The sequence below is a fragment of the Camelina sativa genome, chromosome 2 (assembly GCF_030686135.1).
Source record: "Camelina sativa cultivar CO46 ecotype springtype chromosome 2, ASM3068613v1".
Lineage (NCBI taxonomy): Eukaryota > Viridiplantae > Streptophyta > Magnoliopsida > Brassicales > Brassicaceae > Camelina > Camelina sativa.
This window is the reverse complement of record NC_141881.1, coordinates 30,681,665-30,695,986: the sequence shown is the minus strand read 5'-3', so window position 1 is coordinate 30,695,986 and position 14,322 is coordinate 30,681,665. Positions and strand designations below refer to the sequence as shown.

Below are 14,322 nucleotides of genomic sequence, written 5' to 3'. Positions count from 1 at the left end.
CTGTTGTCTCTCGCCTAACTGGATACGAAGATCGTATACAACGATACTCTGTTTCAACTGAAGTGTCTCCTCACTTAGCCTTCAACACGATGAGAAACGTTGGCTCTCAATACAGAGGAAGAGGTAACAGAGGCAGAGGCCGAGGAAGCTACTCTACTAGAGGTCGTGGATTTCACCAACAGTTCAACACGTCTCGACCATCGAACTCCTCTGTTACATCAACTGAGAAACCAAACTGTCAAATATGTGGAAAACGAGGACACAATGCGTTTGAGTGCTGGTATCGGTTCGATGAAGAGTATCAGCAATCTCCTCAACCTGCAATCAATGCTGCTGCGTTCTCTGCTCTTCACATTACTGATGTCACCGAGGACAATAGCTGGTATCCAGACTCTGCTGCAACAGCGCACATCACCAGCTCGACTCAACGCCTGCAAAAGGCGCAACCCTATCATGGAACAGATATGGTGATGGCGAGTGATGGGAATTTTTTACCTATCACACATGTTGGCTCTGCAAACCTTCCCTCCACATCAGGTAATCTCCCACTTAAAGATGTGCTTGTTTGTCCTGAAATAGCTAAATCATTATTGTCAGTTTCAAGGTTAACTAAAGATTATCCTTGTAAAGTCTCGTTTGATGGTGATGATGTTGTTATAAAGGACAAAGCAACACGCAAAGTTCTGACAAAGGGAAGGGAAACTAATGGTTTGTATAAACTGGATGACCCTAAGTACAAGATATTTTACTCTACAAGACAAGTCAAGACTAGCGATGAGGTTTGGCATCAAAGGTTAGGGCATCCACATCAGCAAATCCTTCAACTTCTATCTACAAATAAGGCAATTCAAATCAATAAAAGTACCAAGAAGGTGTGTGAGTCATGTCAGCTTGGGAAGAGTTCAAAGTTGCCATTTGTTTCTTCGACTTTTATTGCATCAAGACCCCTAGAGAGAGTTCATTGTGATCTCTGGGGTCCCTCTCCTGTATCTTCTGTTCAAGGATTCAGATTCTATGTTGTGTTCATTGATAACTTCTCAAGATATTGTTGGCTATATCCTCTAAAAAGAAAATCTGATTTCTACTCAATCTTCATCAAGTTTCAGTCTTTTGTTGAAAACCTTTTACAAACAAAGATAGGGACATTTCAATCTGATGGAGGTGGGGAATTCACAAGTCAGAAACTTCTTACTCATCTGGAGGCATCTAGGATTCAACACTTTGTCTCCTGTCCTCACACTCCTCAACAAAACGGTATAGCAGAGAGGAAGCATAGGCAGTTAACAGAGATGGCTCTAACTTTGCTCTTTCAAAGTGCTATACCACAGAGTTTCTGGGTAAAAGCATTCTTTACATCAAATTTTCTGAGCAATCTCCTGCCTACAAGTGCTCTCGCAGATAACATAAGTCCTTATGAAGCTCTATTCTCGAAACCACCAGAATATTCCGCCTTAAGGACTTTTGGCTGTGCCTGCTTCCCGATGTTGAGACCATACAGTCAAAACAAGTTTGATCCTCGCTCACTTAAGTGTGTTTTTCTCGGATACACTGAAAAATATAAGGGATACATATGTTTTTATCCTCCTACTGGGCGTGTATACATCAATCGCCATGTCATCTTTGATGAAACAAGTTTTCCATTCACAAGTGTATACAGTTATCTTCACAAATCATCGCCCACACCACTATATGCAGCCTGGCTCAAGCAGCTTTCTACTGATACTACATCCTGTGCTCCAGTTGCAGACTCTGCAGAAGCCACTGCAACCGCAACAGAACAGATTCCTGTTACGACAATGCCAACTCCAAATACAACAAATGACACTGTTTCTACCGACGATATGCCAACACAAAACGTGACTGATCTTGAACATGATGCTGGTGATGTGAGTTCTGAGTGTACGGCAAGCTTAGATCTTGATCCTATAGGCAACAGCTCACACCCACCAGTCTCAAATGTGCAAAGTTCAGTTACCAGTGATAATATCTGCACAACTGAAACTACTTGTGAGTCAATTGCAGAAACTTCAACCCATCCAATGACAACTCGATCAAAGGCTGGTATTGTCAAACCGAATCCTCGCTATGCTCTTCTCACGCATAAAGTATCCTACCCGAAACCTGCAACAGTCACTGCAGCTCTTAAAGATCCCAACTTGACAGCTGCTATGACTGAAGAGATAAGTAACTGCAAAGAAGCAAATACATTCTCTTTAGTTCCTGAAACACCAGAAATGCATGTTTTAGGTTCCAAGTGGGTTTTTCGGGTCAAACTCAATGCTGATGGATCTCTTGACAAGTTCAAAACCAGACTCGTCGCTCAAGGATTCACACAGGAAGAAGGCATAGATTATCTTGAAACCTATAGCCCAGTAGTCCGAACAGCAACAGTAAGAGCGGTCCTTCACTTTGCAACAGTCATGAACTGGGAAATCAAGCAAATGGATGTTCAAAATGCCTTCCTCCATGGTGATCTCAATGAAGTTGTTTACATGAGACAACCTGCTGGTTTTGTTGACAAGGATCATCCAAATCACGTTTGTCTTCTCCATAAATCACTCTATGGCCTTAAACAGGCTCCAAGAGCTTGGTTTGACAAGTTTAGTAATTTTCTGCTTGATTTTGGCTTCACTTGCAGTCTACGAGACCCTTCTCTGTTTGTCTGCTTTAAAGGAACAGACATCATTATGCTGTTACTCTATGTTGACGATATGGCGATTACAGGAAACTCCTCTGAGCTTCTCTCCACTCTCCTTGATGAGCTAAACAAGCAGTTCAAAATGAAAGATCTTGGGAAGCTTCACTACTTTCTTGGCATTCAGATTCAATATCATGAAAACGGTATGTTCCTGTCACAACAAAAGTATGCTGAGGATCTCTTAGCGGCTGCTTCTATGTCTACTTGTGCTCCTGTCGCGACACCACTTCCTCAACAACTGAACAAAGTACCAAAACAAAAGGTTTTGTTCGAAAATCCCAAATATTTCAGAAGTTTGGCTGGTCGACTGCAGTACTTGACATTAACAAGACCAGACCTGCAATTTTCTGTCAATTATGTTTGTCAGAAGATGCATGAACCTTCAGTGTCTGATTTTCATCTTCTGAAACGGATTCTACGCTACATCAAAGGCACCACTACGATGGGAGTCTCCTTTGCTCGTCACACAGATTCTAAGCTTCGAGTGTATAGCGACAGTGACTACTCTGGGTGTCCCTCCACAAGCAGGTCCACTGGTGGCTTTTGCACGTTTCTTGGCCGTAATATGATCTCTTGGTCGTCAAAGAAACAGCAAACTGTGTCCAAAAGCTCTACTGAAGCTGAATAAAGAGCCATGTCCGAAGCAACCTCTGAAATAACGTGGATTGTGAATCTTCTTCATGACTTAGGCATCCAGCTACCTGCAACACCGGAGCTCAACTGCGATAATCTCTCCGCTGTCTATCTCACTGCAAATCCGAGCTTTCATGCTCGCACAAAGCACTTCGCCACACACTATCACTATGTTCGTGAGCAGGTCGCCTTTGGTAACGTGATTGTCAATCACATTCCTGCTCACTTTCAACTGGCGGACATATTTACCAAATCTCTACCCCAAAGGCCTTTTGAGTACTACAGAACCAAACTTGGCGTAGGCGTTCCCCCCACTCCAAGTTTGCGGGGGAGTGTAAAGAACAGAGCACAAAACGACACTGTTTTGTCAATGAGCTCACATTGTGTCAAGCCCATCAAGCCAAAAGCCTGTGAACAAAATACAAAGAAGAAGCCCACGACTCAAGAACGGTCACCTGCAGCAGACAACAAAACAGTAGCAAAGGAAACCGTACAAGGTACGACAGTGACCCTGCATAATCGATTCAAGATATTGGGACCAGTTGATGAAGATGAAGCCACATAATCTCTCCCAAAGAACTCTCTAGAATCTAGGTTTAATCTTATGAGACTATATAAATGAGTTCTACACAATGTAATAGTTTTAAGGATTGAATAATAAAGAAACAATCTTTCACCTCTCATATTTTCTTTCATCTTGTTCCCGAAAATTTTCTTTTGCTGAGATGTAGCATTGTTTCTATAGAAGTTTCCTTCTTCTTCCGCAACAAGCGAACAACTAGTCTTGATTATGTTGACATACTGACCTCTTCCACTCTTTGAGGTCAGTTTACTTGTCATTCTATAGTTCTCTGTTTCACTCTCTGTTTTGAAAAAAAAACTTATGAACTACATTTTGTTATTGGATCTCAAGGATAATCTCTTACAACACGTCACACAAACACTTATACTAGTTGCTGCACTCACACTCTCAAGGATAATCTCTTACAACACGTCACACAAAAACTTATACTAGTTGCTATACTAGACGTCTTCTCTAACATTCTCGTTCTCCGCACCGAATTGAAATATTTTGATTTCCATGGTGGGCATGCAGAGGGTAAAACAGGTGTGTTCTGGGACGTGGTGGATTTCCCAATCCCTGAATGTGATCCTGATTTGATATCTAAGAAGATCAAATCAGCTCTTGATGAAAAGGGTGGTTATAATGGTCCTTTGTCAGTCCGGTTGTACGATGTCGAAGATGAGAAAACCACGAAACAAGAATTGATTGATAAATATGAGGCTGCCGGAGTCAGTTTCAATTTCGTACCTGAAGGTGTGAATGAAAACCTAGTCCCTCTCTTATCTTACTATATTGACATATAGATATGTTATCTATTCTTAAATATCTCCCTTGTTGATATGTATAATATAGCTGCAGAGGCTCATGGATATGATAGGGTTCATAAGATGTTATTGGACATTCTTTTGTGGGCACTCAACGACGGTCGTGACTTTTCAAATTTGATTATACTCTATAAAAATAATCAAAGAAAGTATACCTTCAATATTCTTGAAAGTTTGCATTTGGGGGCGGGCCATGTCAATGTTCTCTTATCAGAGCGTGCATCAAATTTGCTACCTTTTACTGAAAGCTCAGCATGGCTTTGGGATAGGCTTTGTGAAAGCCTTTCATCGGATTCAGATGGAGACGGAAGCTCACAACGTGCTGATCATACTGATGCTGTTGCCCATATATCCGAGGACTAGCTAGGAAGCAATTCTAAAGAGGAGAGTAACTAATGTATTTTCTTCATGTTATATATGTTTATAATCTGTGATTGGTTGGTTCTCTTTGGTTTTGATCGTTTAGTCTTTTCTTCCCGTAAAACAACAAAAATAATAATTGAAATATCTTTTAATCTCAACCAACACAACTCATAACATTAAAGCTAATTTTAAACAAAATTAAAGCTAAGTTTAGATTTCAAAGTGTAAACGATGTCAAACCATAAGATGAATACAAACTTTGGTAGTAAATACTGGTAATGAGCTTATAGCTTGGATCAACAACATTACAACAATATGGTCGCCCTTTGCCCTCTCATAGCTCTGGTAGCACCTACTTTTTTTTTGTATATTCTTCCATTACACTCAAACCAAAACACACAGCTCATAATTTATGACATGCACTCTAATTTTAATACACGGACTAAATCTCAATGGAGGCTTTCAAGTTAAACAAAAGAGACAAAACCAAAAGATGTATACAAACTTAACTAGTCAAATACTAGCTAGTAATTTATTCATAAAATCTAAAGATGAGAATACTCTCTCGGCCTTTTGTCTTTCTTGAGATCTTATTGGTTTTGGGAGTTACTTCCTCCTTCCTTGATTATAGACTTACATGTGGGGCAGCGATATCTACAGTCCTCCTTGGGTGAGGTTCCGATTTTGTTTAAGGGATCTCCAACACTTGCTTCTAACAAGGTAGCAGGATCAAGGAAGACAATATTGTAAATATCTTTCTCTTCCAAATTTCCAAGAACACTTGCGACCTCCTTCTCTTCAATATTGATGTTTCTTGAGAGTATAATCAAATTGGCTAGTCTACCACGGTTGAGCAGTGCCCAAAGAAGAATTTCCAATAACACTGCATACTTATTTCCTGAAATAGTATAAGACGTTAAAAAAAAACAAAAAGGTTTACATTAGATAAAAGGAGATTCACACCTTTGGGTAAGGAACAGATTCGGATTCCGTTATCGTAATATATATTTCTCAATTCTTTGGAGAGTGTATTCTTATCATCAACAAGCGCGCGGATACTCACTAAACCATTATAGCGCTTTGTAAAATTAGGGTTGCATTAATTTATGCTGCGTCCATGCATGGCCAGTATTTGGGTTTTAGATTCGGTTTTGGATATATCCGTCCAGATATCTTAAAAAAATGCTTATTTCATCAGTCTCTTTGCTAGGGGCTGTGTGTATTAATTTACGCCGCAGTGAACTGAGCGTGAACTGGGCCTAATTGATATCCGCCAGGCCCATCCCTATAAGTTAACAAGTCTTAACCCTAAGAAACAAAAGTTTCTACGTGATCTAGACGTCTTCTCTCATGTCGCGGACGCCGAAGATTAAGGGTGTACACGCCGGTAAGATCCCTCTGTGTCTTGCTCGACTCGAAATTGTTACTTCTATATAGAAAGATTATGATTTGTTAAAAAAAAAAAAAAAAAAAAGACGAGTTATGGAATGGATTGTATTGAAATATTTTTGATTGCCATGGTGGGCAGAGGGTAAAACAGGTGTGTTCTGGGACGTGGTGGATTTCCCAATCCCTGAATGTGATCCTGATTTGATATCTAAGAAGATCAAATCAGCTCTTGCTGAAAAGGGTTGTTATAATGGTCCTGTGTCAATCTCGTTGTACGACGTCATAGATGACAAAACCACGAAACAAGAAGTGATAGATAAATACGAGGCTGCCGGAGTCAGTTTAAATTTCGTACCCAAAGGTGAAAATATGAATTCCTCCTTTTTACCTAATTATTATCCCTCCTCTCTCTTATATAGATATATAGAGATATATCTAAATCTAATCTAGAGATCTCCGTTGTTATATGTAGTTGCTGAGGCGCATGGATATGAGAGAGTTCATAAGATGTTCTTGGACATTGGTTTGTGCGTACTGAAAAAGGGTGAATGGTCCAATTTGATTATACTCTCTAAATACCTCAAAGAGATAGAGATGTTGGCTTTTCTTGGCTATTTGCGTTCCTTCAGTATCAATGTTGAAGCATCTGAAGTGATACCTCCTACTGAACGCTCCGAATGGCTTTGGCTTAGGCTTTGTGAAAGCCTACCATCACAAGGAAGCGGAAGCTCACAACTCTAGTGTTGACGATTAAGCTCAAGTGTTGTGGTGATTCTCATGCCCTTGCCAATTAGCAATATGAAGAGGAGACTAGTTATATAATCTGTGATTGAATTATTCTCTTTGCTTTTTTGATCATTTTGTCTTTCTCTTTGCATAAAACAGAAAAATATATATACAATTGAAATATCGTTTAATCCCAATAATCTTTTATGGACTAAGAGAAAACGTTTTTGTTATTCTGATGCTGTTTTATAAATATGTGAGCTGATGATTTGTGTGTTAGATGTTATGAGGAATCCAGTTTCTAAAAGATTATCACTTTTCTTATGCAATCTAAAATTCCTGACGCAGTTGAAATCGTTACGGGTTTATCATCTCTCTGACTCATTATATTCACAACGTACTCCCTAGCTAGTAGTACTGTGTGTATTATTTTACGCCGCAATGATTAAGGCAACAGGGTTTAACTGATATCTACAAGGCCCAATAAGATACTATCTGAAGTCTGAACTAACCCTAATAAGAAGAGAGGTTCAAGATATGCGGCCATGCACAGGTCTCTTTACTAGGATTGGTACTGGCTTGTTGTTGAGACAAGTCTCTTGATCGAAACCATGTCTTCCGATTCCGTCGAGGAACCCGCCAGGTCTCATTGGAATCATCGTCACGTCAGTAAGAGATCCCTATCTATGTCTATGTATTGCTCGAAATTGTTTTGGTTAGAATCTCTCATCTGATTGTAAAATTTTGAATCGATTGTAATGAATTATTATTTTTGATATCGTGGTGGGCAGAGGTTAACAAGAACACAGGTGTGTTCTGGGACGTGGTGGATTTCCCAATCCCTACTGCTGAATGTGATCCTGATTTGATTTCTAAGAAGATCAAATCAGCTCTTGCTGAAAAGGGTTGTTATAATGGTCCTTTGTCAATCTCGTTGTACGACACCGAAGATGAGAAAACCCTTCTTCCCCCCTCCACGAAACAAGAATTGATAGATAGATACGAGGCTGCCGGGGTCAGTTTAAATTTCGTACCCAAAGGTAGAATATGAATTCCTCCTTTTTACCTAATTTATCCCTCGTCCTCTCTTTATATCTTATCTGCTTATATAGATAGAGATCTCTAATCTAATCTAGAGAGATGTCCGTTGCAGAGGAACATGGATATGAGAGAGTTTATAAGATGTTAGTGGACATTCTTTTGTGGGCAGTGAATAGTCCTGCCTGTTCAAATTTGATTATACTCTCAAAAGGAGCCATCAAAGAAGAGAGGACCCTCGAAATTATTGAAAGTTTGTATTTCGGGAGTTTTGATGCCAAAGTTGTCTTACCAGAGCGTACATCAGAATTGATGCCTTTTACTGAAAGCTCAGCATGGCTTTGGGAGTTGCTTTGTGATGGAGGCGGAAGCTCACAATCTTGTGCTGATACTGATGCTGTTGGTCCATCCGAGGACTAGCTAGGAAGCAATTCTGAAGAGGAGGAGGAGACTAATTAATGTATTTTCATCATGTTTAATGTTGTTTATGAACTGTGATATTGGATTATCTTTGGTAGTCTTTTCTTCCATAAAACAAAAATAATAATTGAAATATCGTTTTTACTCTTTATTGAAGACTATCTTGCCCTTAACTGGCAGGTGATGAATGATCAGATATAGCTCAGTTATTTGATCGAACACACTTGTTTCTATTAATCTCAACCAACACAGCTCATAACATTGATGTCAAACCATACGATGAATACAAACTTAACTTAGTAATAATTTATTCATAGACCAACACAGCTCATAACATTGATGAATACAAACGAGTCTAAAGAGGAGAATACTCTCTCCACCTCTTGAGATCTTATTGGTTTTGCGAGCTACTTTGGCCTGCCCTGCCAATAATAGAATTACAAGAGGGGCAGCGGTAACTAGAGTCCTTCTTGATGGGTTCTCCAACACATGCAAGTAACAGGGTAGTAGGATCATGAAAGACAATATTGAACCTACCATCCTTTCTCAAACTTTGAAGAACCCTTGAGACCTCTTCATTGATGTTTCTTGAGAGTACAACCAAATTGGTTGGTAGAGCACGTTTTGTCAGTGCCCAAGGAAGAATTTCATGTAACATTGCATATTTATTTCCTGAAATAGTATTTACCAAATCAATCAAGACCAAGGCGTTAAAAAAAAAGAAAAAAAAAAACAAGACAAAAGATAGATTCACACCTTTGGAAAAGGTAAAGGTAAAGATTAGGTTTTCCAAATATATATCCAGCACTTCTTTGGAGAGTGTATTCTTATCCTCAATGAACGCGTGGATCATTCCCATATTGCTTCCCTTATAGCCCTTTTTCGAAAGACCGGATGTGATAGTCCGATAAACCAAACCAGGATCGAGTTGGTTAATGATTGACGAATCATCGACGAACCAGTAGACTTCTGTGTACGCGTCTGCAAAGATGAAATATTATATATAAACAATACACAGAAAAAAAAAAAACAAATTTAGAGGTCTGTCCTTACTAGCGAATTTTCCGATGGGCTGGGATAAATTGCTGAAAAATGTTTCGACGTTGGGGCTATCGAGTAATTTATCGACGGGGTTGGATGAGAGACTAGGCTTTGTAAAATTAGGGTTGGTTATAGAAGAAGAATTACAAGTGCCGCAACGGTAACTAACGTCTTTGATATGCTCGACGAAGACAGGGGGGGTTCCAGCACTGTTCTCTAATATGCTGCTAGGATCTAGGAAGACAATATCGAAATCAGCTTTCTTTTTGATACTCTCAACGAGACTTGTCAACTGCTCGTCAATGTTTTTTGAAAATATAATCAAATTTGATTCCATAAAATGCTCTCTCTCTCTCACTGCCCAGAGAAGAGTCCGCACTGACATGTTGTAAACTCTCTGATATCTACTTCCTGTAATATATAAATAATTTGTATATCAACGGAACGGAAAGATGTAGACTAGACCACACACACACATATAATATAAGTAAAAACAATAATAAATAAAAAAGGTAAAGGAAATTCTCACCTCCAATGTTGAGATAGATTCGGGAAATATAATATGAATTTCTCAAAGTTTCCGAGACATTACCATCAACGAACGCATAGATGCCATTACATTGAAAACCCTTATCCTCAAGATCCGAGTAGATATTACTATAAACCAAACCAGGATTTAGATGATCAAGGATTGAGACATCCTCTACGTCCCAGAACACCCTTGTATTTTTCGCTAGCAAGAAGGCTTAACAAAACAGAGACAAAAAAAAAAAAAAAAAAAAAAAAAAAATTAGATCATCCGTTAAAATTATTGACAGATCGAAAATTACCTACAAACCCCAATTGAGAGATCTTACAGTAGTGTTCTTTTGTGGTTTCCATTGACCCAGCAGCTTAGTAGTGATTTTAGAGACGAAGATTAATGAGAAATTTCGAGAGAGATGCTGGATGATCGGCACTTCGCAAAATTAGGGCTACTGATTTGTGTTGCATATCTATATATCCCAAAACATATCCGGCCTAAGGGCATTCTCATCCCTCATCCTGCTGTTGGGTGTCAAAAAAGCTAAACAATAATATTTTTAATTTAATTTAATTATTTAATTATTTTTTTGTTTTTCCAACAAATCAAGAGATGACAGCTGTTGACATTGTGTCTTATTTGTTCTGGGCAGAGACACTGATCACACATCTTTCTACCATTTTCTTATTTTTTTTATTTTTTTATTTTTCTGATCCCATGTCAAAGATGTGCAAAATGGGAGTGCTCTAAAAGACATTATTTATTATTAGTTAAGAAAGTTTGTTCTTTGGCATATATATATATATAACATTATTCTAAGAAAAATATGAAAAATATTTGAAAAGATTAGGCCCGGATATAAGAAAAATATATGAAATTTTAAGTTGTGATCAAAATATTATTTTATTTCATTTGATTTTTTTTTAAACCGGATTTAGAGTTCACACACTTTATTTTGCAATATAATTTTTTGTATATTATTACATGATAGTATAATTATATTTTAATTCTATGCACTCAATCAATCCTAATGAGTAACATTTATAATTTATATATAAAAAGTGCATTGTATGAAATTTATACCTTACTTAATATTTTATAAAAACTAAAAATTAATGAAACATCATTCTCAAAAAAACTAAAATTTAATTTTATCTCATATTTGAAAAAGTAACAATATCTTAAATATATTTGTTTAATATTTTGTAATCTCATAATTAATAGTTTACTACTTGTCCAACATTATCATAAATTAATCAAAAATTCAAAAACGTTATTATGAGAAAATTATTTGTTTATGTAAATGTGAGTATCTACAATCTTTTTTCTTTTAGGATGAATAATTAACAGTATAATTTATTTAACTATGGTATTATAGTAATTAATTTTATAATTTTCTTAATTTTTTTCTTATAGAATTAGTAATTTAAAATTAGAATTAGTATTATTTTTTATTTACATATATGAACTATCTTTTTATATTCATTAAATTGTTTAAATTTTAAATTTCTTATAATTTACTAATATGTTGAAACAAAGTTACATGACAAAAAAAATAATTGTTAAATTGACACGTGTCGCGATCACATGAGTTATTAACTTTGAAAACCAAGGTTTATATAACAACATAATATTGAATACGCTATTAAATCATTCACCGATTGAAAAACTTAAGAAAATTACATTAATTTATTATTTTGATTATCTTACATTATGTTAATCACTAATTTCACACATTAAATCTTTTCAAACTTTCATCACTTTTCTATATAAAATTCTTTTTACTATATGATTATAATAAATAATAATTGCAATTAAATTGCAAATATTTTCCTTATTAATTGCAAATATTTTCCTATTAAAATTAGTAATTTAATGGATAACTTTTCTGTTAGAATTAGTGATATAATAGATTACTTTGGTTTTATATACTTTCAAAAATATTAGTTGTAATCTTTTTATTTTTAGGATTTCTTAATTTTTTATAATTATTAAATAAATTTTCCTTTCACACATGTCAAAATATCTTATTATATAAAGTTGGGTTTTGAAAGTTAGCCACTAACAGGATTTTGACACGTGTCGAGTTATTAATTTGAGATTTTGAGATGTGTAAAAGTTAATATTTCATAAAATAAATTTAAGATAATGACAAAAACAACAAAATTATTTAAACAATATTAATAATGTAAAAAGATAATTATCAAAAAAATACAAAAATTAAACAGTTTCTTAAAAAATAATTATAAGGAGATTATATATTTTATAAAATTTAAAATTATAACATTATTTACTTATTTTTAATTTTAAGTTATTAATTCAAAAAAAAATAGAAAAGGGATTAAGAAAAATGTACAGTTAATTATTAATTCTAAAAAATATAAATACTCACTTCTACATAATCGTCACACATTTTTCATCTAACAAAACAATTTATTCAAAAACAATGTTTTAAACTTTGTTCTATCGGTAAAAAAGTTTTAATGGGAAGGTAAATTTTCTTATTTTTTTTAAACCAAAACCTTCTCATACTTTCTCTTTTTTTTTTTCAGTTTAGAATAAGTAAGAGATTAATATGTTCCTAAACAAAAAATGTAAGATTAATATATGCGTCTTCTTTTCTAATACAATATTTTAAATTTTTATTTTAGTGTTTTTAGATTGTTTTATTTAATTTTTATTTTCATCTCTGATTTGAGATTCATATATTACCGTACTTATAATTTTCATCTATTTCTTTAATTACGTCAAATTAATTTTCTTCTAATTTTTCAACTTTGATTGGTTGATCATAGACCCTTTTTTATGCAAACATAATTGTTACCATTCATTCAATCAATCCCAAAGGAAGATAAAGAGTAGAACCCCATCAATCTAATGGTTGGATAAAGTAGGCTAATCAAACACAAGCATAGGAGCTCGGAGATAGAGGCTACATCATGATGTGTCAAAGACACTTCCACAAATACATTGAGAAATATAATATTAGTTACTATCAAAAGATTTTGTGACATTGGAAAAGGGCTTTTAGTTTTATTGGTTGCCAGAGCATGCCACTTTGAGATAGTTAAAAGATGTGAACATGTTCTCTCCAAACATGAGTAAGGCAGAGCATGTTCTCTTCATGGTGGAAGAGGTTGGACGCCTGCAAGGTTATCTCCCCAAGGGAGGAAGGCGGAGCCACGGTTTCCTTCATGGTGGAGGAGGTTGGACACAAGGTTCTCTCCATAAGGGAGGAGGGCAGAGCCGAGGTTCTCTCTATGGTTGGTCATACACAATTGTGTGATACATCATTGATTAGTATACTATGTAATATACTTTTTATTTGAGAAGTTTCTTGAACCGACAATTTTAGTGATTAAATAAATTATGCAAAAATGAAAATAAATAGAAGTATAATAGTTGGGTTAATGTGTTTATATAGATATTTTCTTAGGTGGTGGTAAAGAATATATTTGTAACATACAATATACTTAGATGTAAAAAAATACACCTAATGGTTGGATAAAATAGGCTAATCATACACAAGCTTACAACAAACATAGATAGATAGATTGGAACACTATAAACTGTTTTTGATAGATCCATAGGAGCTCGGAGACAGAGGTTACGTACATCATGATGCGTCAAAGAAACTTCCATGAATACATTGGGAAATTTAACATTAGTTACTATCAAAAAAATTTGTGACATTGGAAAAGGGCTTTTAATTTCATTGGTTGCCGGAGCATGCCACTTTGAGATAGTTAAAAGACGTAAACATGTTCTCTCCACACATGAGGAGGGCAAAGCTAAGGTTCTCTCGATGGTGAAAGAGGTCGGACACATGCAATGTCATCTTCCCAAGAGAGGAAGGTAGAGCCAAGGTTCTCTTCATGGTGGAGGAGGTTGGACACATGATTCTCTCCATAAGGGAGGAGGCGGAGCCGAGGTTCTCTCCATGGTTGGTCATACACTATTGTGATGATACATCATTGATTAGTATACTATATAATATATTCTTTATTCGAAAAGTTTATTGAATTAACAATTTTAATGATTAAAGAAATGCAAAAGCTAAAATAAATAGACATATAATAGTTTCCGTTATGTGTTTATATAG

General features: G+C 35.8%; 4 protein-coding genes across 4 annotated transcripts; 3 read left to right on the top strand and 1 right to left on the bottom strand.

The window, feature by feature from the left end:
• Window positions 1-3,949: 3,949 nt before the first annotated feature.
• LOC147949362 (uncharacterized) lies at window positions 3,950-5,083 on the top strand. Its single transcript, XM_087470803.1, has 3 exons — window positions 3,950-3,965; window positions 4,347-4,649; window positions 4,749-5,083. Exons 1-3 carry the CDS (start codon window positions 3,950-3,952, stop codon window positions 5,081-5,083), a joined length of 654 nt encoding a protein of 217 aa, XP_087326929.1.
• Window positions 5,084-6,359: 1,276 nt separating this feature from the next.
• On the top strand, window positions 6,360-7,420 carry LOC147949361 (uncharacterized). The gene is made up of 3 exons (XM_087478589.1): window positions 6,360-6,470; window positions 6,612-6,833; window positions 6,945-7,420. Exons 1-3 carry the CDS (start codon window positions 6,434-6,436, stop codon window positions 7,211-7,213), a joined length of 528 nt encoding a protein of 175 aa, XP_087334715.1. The 5' UTR covers window positions 6,360-6,433; the 3' UTR covers window positions 7,214-7,420.
• A 172-nt stretch (window positions 7,421-7,592) lies between these two features.
• LOC147949360 (uncharacterized) lies at window positions 7,593-8,807 on the top strand. The gene is made up of 3 exons (XM_087475013.1): window positions 7,593-7,867; window positions 7,990-8,238; window positions 8,352-8,807. Exons 1-3 carry the CDS (start codon window positions 7,810-7,812, stop codon window positions 8,654-8,656), a joined length of 612 nt encoding a protein of 203 aa, XP_087331139.1. The 5' UTR covers window positions 7,593-7,809; the 3' UTR covers window positions 8,657-8,807.
• A 58-nt stretch (window positions 8,808-8,865) lies between these two features.
• On the bottom strand, window positions 8,866-10,731 carry LOC104774848 (uncharacterized). The gene is made up of 5 exons (XM_087475007.1): window positions 10,555-10,731; window positions 10,227-10,442; window positions 9,710-10,108; window positions 9,413-9,637; window positions 8,866-9,328 (listed from the first exon to the last, which is right to left on the bottom strand). The coding sequence occupies exons 1-5, from the start codon at window positions 10,577-10,579 to the stop codon at window positions 9,048-9,050; spliced, it is 1,146 nt and encodes a 381-aa protein (XP_087331133.1). The 5' UTR covers window positions 10,580-10,731; the 3' UTR covers window positions 8,866-9,047.
• Between the last annotated feature and the right edge of the window lie 3,591 nt (window positions 10,732-14,322).

Excerpts from the sequence above, each read along its gene's own strand:
- LOC147949360 (XM_087475013.1), top strand. The coding sequence starts at position 7,810 with ATGTCTTCCGATTCCGTCGAGGAACCCGCCAGGTCTCATTGGAATCAT. Across the intron at positions 7,868-7,989 it reads TTGGAATCATCGTCACGTCA|AGGTTAACAAGAACACAGGT; the intron begins GTAAGAGATCCC and ends CGTGGTGGGCAG. Across the intron at positions 8,239-8,351 it reads TTTAAATTTCGTACCCAAAG|AGGAACATGGATATGAGAGA; the intron begins GTAGAATATGAA and ends TGTCCGTTGCAG.
- LOC147949361 (XM_087478589.1), top strand. The coding sequence starts at position 6,434 with ATGTCGCGGACGCCGAAGATTAAGGGTGTACACGCCG. Across the intron at positions 6,471-6,611 it reads GATTAAGGGTGTACACGCCG|AGGGTAAAACAGGTGTGTTC; the intron begins GTAAGATCCCTC and ends CATGGTGGGCAG. Across the intron at positions 6,834-6,944 it reads TTTAAATTTCGTACCCAAAG|TTGCTGAGGCGCATGGATAT; the intron begins GTGAAAATATGA and ends TGTTATATGTAG.
- LOC104774848 (XM_087475007.1), bottom strand. The coding sequence starts at position 10,579 with ATGGAAACCACAAAAGAACACTACT. Across the intron at positions 10,443-10,554 it reads AACCACAAAAGAACACTACT|CCTTCTTGCTAGCGAAAAAT; the intron begins GTAAGATCTCTC and ends TGTTTTGTTAAG. Across the intron at positions 9,638-9,709 it reads GCCCATCGGAAAATTCGCTA|ACGCGTACACAGAAGTCTAC; the intron begins GTAAGGACAGAC and ends TCATCTTTGCAG.
- LOC147949362 (XM_087470803.1), top strand. Across the intron at positions 4,650-4,748 it reads TTTCAATTTCGTACCTGAAG|CTGCAGAGGCTCATGGATAT; the intron begins GTGTGAATGAAA and ends TGTATAATATAG.